The sequence below is a fragment of the Lemur catta genome, chromosome 3, assembly GCF_020740605.2.
Source record: "Lemur catta isolate mLemCat1 chromosome 3, mLemCat1.pri, whole genome shotgun sequence".
Taxonomy (NCBI): domain Eukaryota; kingdom Metazoa; phylum Chordata; class Mammalia; order Primates; family Lemuridae; genus Lemur; species Lemur catta.
The window spans coordinates 34,510,516-34,522,449 of NC_059130.1; the positions used below are offsets into that span (position 1 = coordinate 34,510,516).

Below are 11,934 nucleotides of genomic sequence, written 5' to 3' on the forward strand. Positions count from 1 at the left end.
TGGGGCAGTCAGATTTTTTTCCTGGAATACAGTAAAGGGCTGAGATCTGTGTTCTGGGTGATGAGAAGCCAAATAGAGTCTTGTGTAGCCTAAGAGGAGAGCTGACAATGGCATTGCATTCTTGTCATAGAGATGGAGGCCTGGTGCAGAAGAAGTCAGCTCTCTGGGGCAGGATGTGGGTGATGTGGGTGATGTGGCCCCATACTGGCCCTGAGACAAGGAGTCAGGCCGGGTGTGGGGAAGCACAGGTGTGTTGCTCAGCCCGGGCACTCCTAAAGCCAGCAGTTGATCATCTCTTCTCTCAGTGCCTAGTTCTTCTCTCCCTCCCCCACTCTCCTGGGCACCTTATCAAATACCTCCCTAGTTATAGGCCTATATGATTCTCTCTCTCTAATCAAAACCTGCTCTCAAAACAGGATCTGAAGCGGTGAGCACAATTTAAATAACCAGTCACATTTCCCTAAGAGTCATTTGCACTTTTAACAGGGACTAGCCAGCACATTAAGCTAAAATATGGGAGAATCCTCAGAGTAGAACTTTGGGCACCAGCAAGAGGGGAAGATACTATCTTAATGAGAGTTGACAGTGTCTGACAATTGATCTTCTTCCTGCCCGCGTTCCAAGGGAAGGAGGTGCCCCGGTTCTAAACAGCCACAGTTGAGGAAAGGATAGCGTCTAATGAGACATACTATCAGGTTGGAAACTTCATTAAGTATTTACATGAAAATTCAGGTTCCCCGTTGCTCAGGTATGGTCACATGGCTCGGAGAGCACAAGAAGTAGAGCTGGAGGTTGGACCTGAGAAGTTTCTGAGGGGCTGTTGCAGTGACTTCTGTGCCGCAGGTCAGGAGTTCTGGGACTGACGTGTGGTTGAGGAGGGGTTGCAGGGACAGGTGGAAGGAAGGAATAAAGGGACAAAGGAGTGGAGGAGCCACAGGGTGAGATCATCAGGGTGGGTAGGAAAGAAGAGTTTTCAAATTTCTGAGAATTTAGGGTTTCAGGAACGGAGGAAAAAGGGGAAACACATTCCCCTTGACTGGGGAACTAGACACCAGGGCCATGCCAAAGTGGTTGGTGAGTCATGCCTTTCTGTCTCCTCATTGTGGGAGGATGAGAGCTCTGGATACAGGCTGCCCAACATTGACCTCATTAGGCCTCACACCATGTCTGTCATGGTGAGTGAGGAGAAAAAAGGACCTGGGTGGACCTTGAGGACATGAAGATGTGTCTTCCTCAGTTGAGGCTTGCAGGGCTGGCTGGAAGGTGGGGAGGGGGTTAGGTGGGGTGGGATGTCGATGGGAGCCTGAAGGTGGCAGAGTCACCTGCTGGAACCTGGGGCTGTATTGAGCTATCTCGTGCTGCAGAGAGCATAAGCTGTGCCGGCCTTCACTGTAGGAGTCAGGGCTGGCCTGAGCTGTGAGGTGGCTATAGAGGTGGTAGATGGGACAGTGCCTGGCTCTTGGGATACTTGAGGGTTGACACATATTCAGTCTGTCTCCTCCTCTCTCCAGTCCACTATTTTTAGGAGCTAGGAATGGGTGGGAGAAGCCGCAGTATCTCCTAGCCTCAGTGGTCAGCCACTGGCCACCTCTTTCTTTCTCTTCCCCATCCCATGCCAGCACATCTCCATCCTTCTGCAGCTGCTGTAGGCAGATCCGTCATGTGGGCACTGACAGCCCTTCTGCTCCTGGGTGAGTCCTCAATGTGGTGGCAGTGGCAGAAGGACTTTGGGTAGTGGAGAATAAGGTGGGGCAGGGTATGGGAGTGTGGGGGTGGGCATTCAATCCTCACATCCCAAGAGGTTCATTATCTATTTTTGAAGGGGTAAAAAGAGGGGGCTTTCTCAGAGCTGGGGAAACCAGGGGCAGAAGAAGAAAAATAGGCTTTGACAACATTCAGTCTTTCACATGGTTAGGAGTCTCTGCTTTTCCTCTCATCTCCAACATTCTCTTCTCCCTTCTTGCTTGTTTTGCAGTTCCAAGCAGTGGGCAAGCTGGTGAGTCTTACACATTCCTCATCCCAATTTTCTACAACTTCTACTCCCATCCCCCTATGTGATCAGCTCAAGTAGACTCCCCACTTCTTGGCTGTTCCAGGATGGTGTCTCTTTCCACTCTTCATCAATCCCTGTAGCTAAATTTGCTTGTATACACTTAGAAATGGGTGCTGACTGATGGACTGAGAGTTTGTAGCCTCAAAAATGTGGTCTCTCCTCCTGCGGAGATGGATTAGTACCTGGGCTAGGTCCTGGAAGCTAGAGTTTTCTAAGATTTCCCAACCTCAGACCACATCTTTGGACACCTCACCTTGATTTTCTTTCCACATTTCTCCCTTCTATGTGCCCCCCAGCTACTCTGGAGAAGCCCATATTGTCTCTACACCCACCTTGGACCACAATCTTCAAGGGGGAACGGGTAACCTTGAGGTGTGATGGATATCATCCTCTACTTCTGGAGCTCCGGCCCATCAACACTCTCTGGTATTTGGGCCACCTACTCTTGCCTTCTCATAAGAAGAGCATCGAGGTACAGACTCCAGGGGTATATCGATGCCAGACACGGGGAGCACCCGTCAGTGACCCCATCCACCTCTCTGTATCCAATGGTGAGTGGTCTGAGCATGGGGGGAGGAGGAGCACATGTCTCCTCAGGTGATACTGGGTCACTCTCAAGGGGCAGGAAGCAAGAGCCCCACTTGGGCCTATCTTGAGTCCCTGGAGTAAACATGGCACTATGTGAGAGATGCAATAAAGCAGCCTAGCCCCAAAGTGCCTGCCTTACCCTCCTGCCACCATGTGAGGGAAATGAACATTTCTGTTTGTTTCTGAGACCAGCTCAGAAGAGCAGAGGCTCTGAGAACCTGTGTCACTGGACAGAGAACTTTGGGGAGTGGGGAGGTATGAGCAGGAAATGGCAGAGGAAAGCAGGAAAAGGGAGTGTCCCTAAGCAGGCTGAGCACAGATGGAAGAATTGCTCTTGATTGAACAGTATGATGCATCTCTGTGCTTCAGTATCCACATCAGTCAAGTAGGGACAATAAAAGCATCTAGCTCTTTGGCTGTTGTGAGGATTAAAAATGAATTATGACACGTTGCTAAAGAATAAAAGCAGCAATTGAATAGAGCACTTGATCAAAATTTTATTACAGACATGTATACATAAGAGTAATTTGAGAAACTGACTCTCCAGAGATATTTGAAGGGTTTTTAAACAGGATTAAAAAAATAACAATAATTTGTTCATCGAAGTACAGGATTGGCTACTTCACAGGGAATATTATATAATCTTGGCCTGGTGGGCCACAATCTGTATTTAGAATTTAAAGGACATCACTCAATGCTCAGATTAACACTTACACACACTTTGTATTTGTACTGTGTGGTTTCTTATTTGGAAATTGTTAGCGAGAGCAATAATATACTGACTACAATAAAGAATGGTTACTGTTTACAGACTGGGAGTGCATACAGCTTGTGGCTAATAATTGCAGAATTTTTTCTCAATGTACACCACCTAAAATGGCATCCAGTATGTGCTAGGGCTATGCAAACGTTAGCTATGATGATCATGGTGATTGGGTAAATCCCGAGTGCTGTGAGAAATACCTAAAGCTGTCCCAGGTTGTCAGATAGGTTCTCGAGAGGAGATAAGGTCTAAGCCTAGACATGCAGGACAAGTAGACCTCAGCTTAAACAGGTGAAGGAGGGACTTTTTGGCTGAGAATACAGGGACAAAGGCCTTGGGCTCAGAGAAGGGCTAATTCTCTCAGCAGTTCAGCATGGCTAGAACTTAGTCTGTGTTAGGAGTGAAAGGTGGGAAGAGCAAAGAAATGAGGCAGGGGAGAATACTGACATGGTGTTGGAGAGGTAAGCAGGGCCCAGGTCAGGAAGGCTGTGCTGCTGTCCTAAGGAGTTTAAACTTGATTCTGTTGGGCAATACTCCTTGAGACTGGAACCACGCATCTTTGCCTCCCTAGTGCCTAATGAAAGACCAGCCTTCCTCCTTCCTCCCCAGTCACCTCTGAACGCATCTTGGGCTATGAAGCTGCTGGGTGCCAACCACCAGAGAAGGCCTGCCCACTCAAGAAAGGGGCTGGAGTTGGTGGGAGATGAGAAAGAGCAGCTAAGGGGGGAAAACAGGGAGGCTGAGGATGGGACACCTCCAGGACTGGATTTTCTGTGGAGTCTAGCGTGTCTGTGGTGTCTGCCATAGACTGGCTGATCCTACAAGTGCCCTATGCTGCGGTGTTCGAGGGCGAGCCGCTGGTCATGCGCTGCCGTGGTTGGTACGACAAGGTGGTCTACAAGCTTCACTACTACCACGACGACCAGGCCGTGCGCTACTTTCACTCCAGCGCCAACTACACGGTGTTGCAGGCGCGCGCCAGCGACAGCGGACGCTACCAGTGCTCTGGCACCATGCGCATCCCAGTGGAGAGCGCGCCCATGTTTTCCTCCAAGGTGGCTGTGACTGTACAAGGTGGGAGAGACCTGGGGCCCGGGAGGGTGGCAAACGAGCTCTGGGAAATTCTAGGACAGGAATCAAGCGGGGAAAGGAGGGGTGGAGGTTCAAATAGCTGCCACTTGGCGGATTTCTCTGCTAGACCTTGGGCGCTGTCCATTCCTTCGCAGTTGAGTGCTTGACCTGCAGGCTGCTCGGAGGGTGGTGCCCATTCTCCCCGACGCACACCCTGGCATCTTACTCTGACTGGGGACCGCATACTTAGAGGGCAGCTCGGGCCTCAGCCCCAGCCAGAAGGGCGGCGGCAGTGGTAGGGGCGCTGTGGGATTGAGACGAGGGAGCTGCTCCCTACCGTCAGGTGAGGCAGGCGCTGCGTACCCTCCTCTAGCCTGGAGAAGTCGAGCTGGGTGTCAGACGGGATGAGATAGGAAGCATCTGGCCTGGTCCCACCTCCCTTCAAGCTTTTGCCGTCCCTCCGGGACTCGGTCCCCACCGCACATTTCGGAAGGCTCTCCTCCCTCGCTCCACGCGTACACACAACCTGCTCCCACCCCGTCTTGGCCTCCCGGTCGGCGAGGAGCCCTCTCGGAAAATGAGAGGGAGAGAGGAATTGCAGGGCCATAGACAAGCAAGCCTTGGTTCCTCCTCGCCCTCTCCGCAGAGCTGTTCCAGGCACCGGTGCTGAGGGTGATGGGTTTGGAGGGGACCCACGGCGTGGTGGTCCTGCGCTGCGAGACGCGCCTGCACCCGCAGAAGCGCGACACGCCGCTGCATTTCGCCTTCTACAAGTACAGTCGCGCCGTGCGCCGCTTCGACTGGGGCGCCGAGTACACGGTCCTGGAGCCCGAGCTCGAAGAGCTCGAATCGTATTGGTGCGAGGCGGCTACTGCCACCCGCAGTGTCCGGAAACGCAGCCCGTGGCTGCAGCTTCCGGGGCGCGGTGAGTGACAGGACGCCCTCCCGTGATGCTCACCTCGGGGAGCAGTGCTGCCTCACCTCTCTGCACCCACAAGTCTCCCCCATCTCTCCCTCCCGTGTCCCGCCCCCCCTTTCCCATCTCCCCATCGCCGCCCTTCCCACCCCTATTCCAGCCGCCCTCGCTCCCCTCGCAGCCCCACGCCTCTCCCCCACCCCAGAGCCAAGGGGCAACGACTCAGGGCGTCATGCTTTCACAGGCTCTGCCCTGGACCTGATCTCCACCACCGCCCCGGCCCCGCGGGCAGCAGCCTTGGCACCGGGTAATATGCCGCTTTCCTTCAGAAAGCCCCCTGTGTCCAGATCGGTCCCTTCGGTCACCTCCGTCCGGAACACCACCTCCGTGGGACTGCAGTTCCCGGCGGGCGGCGCCCCCACGGCTGGGCCACCAGCCTGCGCTCTGCCCATGATCTTGGAACAGTCGCCTAGAGCCCTGAAACCAGACGTGGACCTTCTGCTCCGAGAAATGCAGCTGCTCAAAGGCCTTCTGAGCCGGGTGGTCCTGGAATTAAAGGAGCCACAGGCTCTCCCGGAGCTCAGGGGAACACCCGAGACCCCCACTTCCCACTTTGCCGTGAGCCCAGGAACTCCAGAGACCAGTCCTGTGGAAAGCTGAAAGGGCAGCTACCGTCCCCTCTTCAGGGTCATTCCTCCCTGATCTCTCCGGTTTTCCCTCACGTGGAGACCTGTCAAAGCCATCTTTGTTTGCTTCCCTTTGTTTTGCTGTGGTTTTTAAAGAAGGGCCCATGAAGTGTGGTGGCTGACGATTTTGACCTCACACAGCAGTTTGTAACCACAAGCATTCTCTCGGATCTCTTCCTTCTCCTCATAGAATTCAGTGAGGAAGTAGAAACCTGTTATTTACTACTGTGCAGTTTACCTTTGGAAGGGAATTTAGTCATCCCTAGCTCTTCATATAAGCCTTGCCCAGCATGGGCAATTTTTTTGGCACTTAAGTTCCTTGAGGGAACTAAGCACTTGAGAACATTTTAGACTCAAGTTGTAATTATTATAATGAATTTTCTGTCTGTTAATATTAAAAAGACTTTCAGTTCTATTACTAATGAGTTTATATCCTCAAAGTCCTGGGTTCCATTTATTTTTAGAGAAAGAAAGGTATTTGTGTGGACTTCCTATTCCTAAGTGATAAGGGTCAGAGTTCTTAGACTCATCCAGAAGCATCTCAACGTAACTAGATAGACTGATGGGCTCTGCTAGCAGTAGGTGGGCTATGCTAACCTAAGCGGTAAATTAGAGAAGTGATAATTTTTATTGAGAAATCTCTGAGTAAAGTTTCAGACAAATCCTCAAAGTTGAATTCTCATTTTTAGCACCTTTTTTTCTTCCTGAACCATTCCAACAGTAACATACTTAGATACACACATGCACAAGTCCATATCCAATCTTGCATGGTGACTTTACTGTCACCTGAAGAAAAGTGAGAGACTATTTCAATTGCAATTTAAGGGGTGTGCTCCCTGAAAGTCTCATATTCATGGGTCCCCCATCTGTCTGCTGGAGCCATCAGTTCTTTGCAGGGCTGATGTGACTTGTTTTTAGGAGGTCTCATTCTCTTTGGGTCTACATCCTTTTTTAGTCAAGTTTCACTGTTAAGGCTTAGAGCTGGTAACAACTGTACCCTCTCATCCTTTACTTCTACTTGATAGATATTCAGTCACAACCCTATTTTCTATTTCCTTCTGAGCAATTAACCCGAATAACATCAGCAGTCTTCATCCTATTCTTCTTAATGTTATTCTTCACCATATTGTTATTACAAAGTCACTGAAATTATACAGGGAGGCAGGCATGTGCACACATAAATTGCAACACAATGTGGTAAATGTGCTATAAAGCACTATAGGAATTCAGAGAAGGAAGCTGAATCTTGAAAGAAAAGCAAGAATTCTCTATGTGGAGATGTGAGAAAGGTTGAGGGGTAGGGCAAGTAGGCTGAGGATGCAAAGGCATGGGGATGTGAAGGACTCTACTATGTTTAAGGAACTGCAAATAATTGGGAGTAGTTGGAGAATTCTGTGTGTTTATGTGCATGGGGGGCTGTATTTTAGGCAGAGATGAATACTGGGAAGTAGGAAGGGATCAAAACATGAAAGTCTTAATAAGAAGTATTTTAGGCCAGGTGTGGTGGTTCACACCTGTAATCCTAGCACCTTGGGAGGCTGAGGCAGGAGGATTGCTTGAGGCCAGGAGTTCGAGACCAGCCTCAGCAAGAGCAAGACCCCATCTTTACAAAAAATAGAAAAATTAGCCAGATGTGGTGGTGTGAGCCTGTAGTCCCAGCTACTTGGGAGGCTGAGGTAGTAGGATCACTGGGGTCAAGGAGTTTGAGGTTGCAGTGAGCTGTGATGATGCCACTATACTCTATCTTGGGTGATAGAGAGAGACCCTGTCTCAAAAAGAAAAAAAAAGGTATGTTAGCCTGTTGGATTGGGTATTTGGAAGCCTTCCTGACATGAGGGTATCAGTATGTCTTCCTTTCTAATTTAAAATCAGAAAGGAAGAATCAAATAAACTTACCTCAATGACCCTTGCTTGACCCTGAGAAGGTACCCTAATCTAGTACTGGGGTCCTGGTCTACAAGGGTCTTTGTGACTCTGTTTCCGAGCTTTGTAATGCAGGCTCATCTCACTTAAAATTCTCCTCCCAGGCTACCTTCCCTTGATAATTGCACTTTATTCTTGTACCTAGGCTCTTTCCCTCTTCCAATTCTGTTCCCCTGAGGTTTCTGCCATCCCTGATCTATTATAGATAGGAAGTGAATCACTTTTCTACTCAGATTTATCTATGTCCGTGTTTTCTTTCTCTTGTTTTCTTTCCTATGAAGAGCATTGACAGTGCAGCTTTTCTTAAAAGAAGCCATTAAAAAACAAAGTAACAGCCATTGTTGCTAGACTTTTAACCTTGCTCTACAATTACCCAGAGCTAGTTTACTTTTGACTTCTGCTTTAGGAATGTTGCTAAACATGGGTGATTAAACACCCAGCCCAGCTCTCCCACAACCAACAGTTGTTTCACTGTTGTCTCTAGAAATTTCTTCCAAGCTGTTTGCACCATTCTATAAATCTCGATGCTGGTGCTTTAATGTTCATGCTTATGTAAGAAAAGAAAATTATGCAAGGCAGCAATCATAAGATGCATCATGATTTCAGAGATGTTAAAACATAGTTGTAAAAATGTTTTAGAATTAATAAAATACAAAATACACCCTGAGCTCTAGGCAACAAATTTTGAAATGTCTAGGAAAAAGGCATTATGGGCCCAGTACTGTGGCTCACTCCTGTAATCTTAGCACTCTGGGAGGCTGAGGTGGGATGCTTGCTTGAGCCCAGGAGTTAGAGACCAGCCTGAACAAGAGCGAGACCCTGTCTCTGCTAAAAATAGAAAAAATTAACCAGGCATGGTGGTGGGCTTGTAGTCCAAGCTACTCGGGAGACTGAGGCAGGAGGATTGCTTGAGTCCAGGAGTTAGAGGTTGCAGTGAGCTGTGACGATGCCACTGCACTCTAGCTGGGGTGACACAGTAAGACTCTGTCTCAAAAAAAAAAAAAAACACACACACACACACACACACACACACACACAAAAACCATTATGTATGGTCCTACATATGTATGGCCAGAGAATAAAAGTGGACATCTTTCAAGATAAATTGGAGGTCCTCAAAAATCTTAAAAGAACTTCAAGCCTGTTTTAGTTCAACTAAGAAATCATTTCTCGAGACACTTATAAACTTCCCTTGCCCAAGAATAGCCCACTCTATCTTTGGACAGCTCTAGAAATTAGAAAATTCTTCTTCAGGTGTGGTGGCTTGCACATGTAATCCCAGCTACTCTGGAGGCTGAGGTGGGAGGATCACTTGAGGCCAGGAGTTCAAGATCAGCCTAGATGACATAGTGAGATCCCATGTCTTAAAAAAAATGCTCTTCCTTACATATAATGAGCACGATTACTTTGCTATAACTTCTACCTACTGTACCCCTATGGTTACACAGAACAAATCCTCTTGATAGCCCTTCAAATATTTAAAGACACTGCTTAGCTCATGACTATGTTTTCTTAAAGATATATTCTTTTATCTTTTTTTTTCAACTTTTTTCCCTCAGGGTTTTCAACTCTTCCTAATTTGGAATTTTTTCTCCATCTTGGATTTTCTGAGCATATCTCCAGTTGTTCTACATTTTGTTTAGAATGTAGGACCCACAACTGACTGCAGTTCCTCAGATAATTGTGTCCAGGGAGAATAAGGCAGGAAGTCAGGGGTTTTTTGTTCTGTTAATTTTGTAACCCCTTTTATTAGAATTTCCAGAATTATGGATGCGATAAAAGATACAGTCCTCTTCCCTCAACACAAATGGAAAAGAATGTGACTACAGAGATGTCCTTGGTTCACTCAGTTCTCCTATATCATCTCTAGTGCTGAAAGAACTGCTGCAATAACAGCCGCCTGTTATTGACCCAGCACCCTGGGTCAAGGTCCTTCATTCACCAAATGAACATGTCCTAAGAGCCAAATTGACAGCAGGTCTCTATGTACTGGACAGGTGGGGGATGCAGGGATGCAATGTGCTATCTCCTTGTGGGCAGGTAACTCCCACGCTGATGTGGGGTGAGGCGAACAATGGCAGAACTCAACTCACAGCACCCTTGGAACATGACGAGAGCACCTTATTCCTAGCCTGAGGAGTGTTTGTATGTGTGGGTGTGTGTGGGGGTGTCTGCTCAGGACAGACTTCTCTGGTCAAGAGGGGAGGTTTGTGCAGCAGACCCTTTGATTATCCACACTTTACACAAGAGAGTGCTGAGAAGAGAGAGCTCAACACAGGAGGAGCCAGCTTTCCACTCTTGGTCTTTGGGACTCCAAACCACCTTGAGTCTGATCAACTCCACAGCTGTGTGGCAGCCATTAAAAACATTCCCTCTGGATGTTTGCCTCCAAATTCTTATGATCTGTTAAACAGAGTGAGGCTGATGGAGACAGAATTTGGGGCTTGGGATGGACTGCAAAAGTCTCTCTCATATGGCAAAGTGCCTTCCCCAGGGGAGCCCTAGAAGTCAAAGTCCTGCTCAGCTGTAAGCTCTGAGGTGAGCCTTTCACACCAGGGGGACTGCAGGGCAGCTCCTCAGATAGCAGACACACAATTTCTTAGGACCTTTCAAGGTGGCTCTGTTTTGCATTTCACTGGTGGACATGATGTTGGAACGATGCTATCCCATCATGGGACAGTATCTGCATCTTGGCAAGGGGAACTTAAGCAAAGTCTATCATGTAAAGTGTGTGAGTAGAGTGGACAGGGGCCTGGCTTTGGTGTCAGACAGATCAGGGTGATTCTCATATGCAGCCTTTTCAGCATTAGCAACCTAAACTCTTTCAGTTTTGGTCCTTGTCTGTAGATGGAGGGTTTGAGACTTGCCTGTTTACATCTTTGGGAAATAAAAACTGAGACTTACCTTTTTACATCTTTGGGAAATAAAAACTGAACATGGGAAGCACACAGTTAAGTCCTTGCTATTCAGGCTCCAGGAAGAGCCATTCTCATTGTGCCACGTGTTAGGGACACATCAGTGTGGAGGCAAGCATGCCAGGGTCCCAGAAAACCTTGTTCTCAGATTGTATTTCTCATTTATTGGTCCATTTGGGGAATTAGAATGAATCTCCATCACATGCTCTTCAGTAAAAATATTGAACTCAGTTAACTGTGTCTTGTCATCCAGGTATTCCCTAGGGAAAATGGAAGTGGCTTGCCTTAACCTTAGGGCTGAAGGTAAGCAGGCATCAGGCAGAGGAGGAGGGAGAAGTGCAAGCCAGAAAGAAGGGACAGCAGATGTGAGGTTGTAAACATAAGAGACGGAGAGAGAAAGAGAAGGCATGGGTGGGCCACCTGATGAACAGAAAGAGGTTTAGATTGTCTGGAACATTGAGTGTGGGGTGCAGCAGCAGGAGGTGTCTGCTACAGGTAAGGCATTTTGGGGTTGGCTGGGCCAGATGTGTCTAGTCCAAGAGGCCAGATATTATCCTAAGGGCAGCAGGCATTCCCTGCAGAATTTGAGCAGGGCTGACACAAGGAGTTATGAAAGGTCCCTCAGGCACTAGGACAGAGGATGCATGGGAAGGGGACAAGGCTGGCAGCGGGAAGACTAGCTATGATAGCCCTGGTGGTCATCAAGGAGAGAGATGACAGTGTTACAACTCTTTTAGAATCTGTCTAGCAGGTTTTCTGGTCCTCACTGGAAGACCCCTAAAAGAAAAAAGTTTCAAAAGAAAAAAAGGAGAGAGATGAGAGTGACTGGACTAGGGAATTTCCTGCTGTAATGGAGAGAAGTTAAGTGTAAAGATCTTACTTAGACATGGGAGGTTAAAGAGATCAGGCTTAGTGATTGTGGGAGTGGTGAGAGAAAGGCAGCAATCAGGGTGGCCTAAGCTGCTGGGTAGAAGGTGGTGCTTTTCACTGAGTCAGGCACCACTGGAGGAGGGGCAGGT

General features: G+C 48.4%; 1 protein-coding gene and 1 non-coding gene across 2 annotated transcripts; both read left to right on the forward strand.

Moving 5' to 3' along the window:
- Positions 1-1,625: 1,625 nt before the first annotated feature.
- Positions 1,626-6,534, forward strand: FCRLB (Fc receptor like B). The gene is made up of 6 exons (XM_045547208.1): positions 1,626-1,691; positions 1,976-1,996; positions 2,350-2,604; positions 4,212-4,478; positions 5,122-5,400; positions 5,636-6,534. The coding sequence occupies exons 1-6, from the start codon at positions 1,661-1,663 to the stop codon at positions 6,049-6,051; spliced, it is 1,269 nt and encodes a 422-aa protein (XP_045403164.1). The 5' UTR covers positions 1,626-1,660; the 3' UTR covers positions 6,052-6,534.
- A 5,098-nt stretch (positions 6,535-11,632) lies between these two features.
- LOC123636228 lies at positions 11,633-11,694 on the forward strand. Its single transcript, XR_006734424.1, has one exon. It is a non-coding gene; the product is annotated as a U7 small nuclear RNA (small nuclear RNA).
- The last annotated feature ends 240 nt before the right edge of the window (positions 11,695-11,934 follow it).

What these genes read in the sequence shown, in the direction of transcription:
- FCRLB (XM_045547208.1), top strand. Translation starts at nt 1,661, where the DNA reads ATGTGGGCACTGACAGCCCTTCTGCTCCTGG. An exon ending in CCACCTCTCTGTATCCAATG is followed by an intron (nt 2,605 to 4,211) that starts GTGAGTGGTCTG and finishes TGTCTGCCATAG; the next exon opens with ACTGGCTGATCCTACAAGTG. An exon ending in GCTGCAGCTTCCGGGGCGCG is followed by an intron (nt 5,401 to 5,635) that starts GTGAGTGACAGG and finishes ATGCTTTCACAG; the next exon opens with GCTCTGCCCTGGACCTGATC.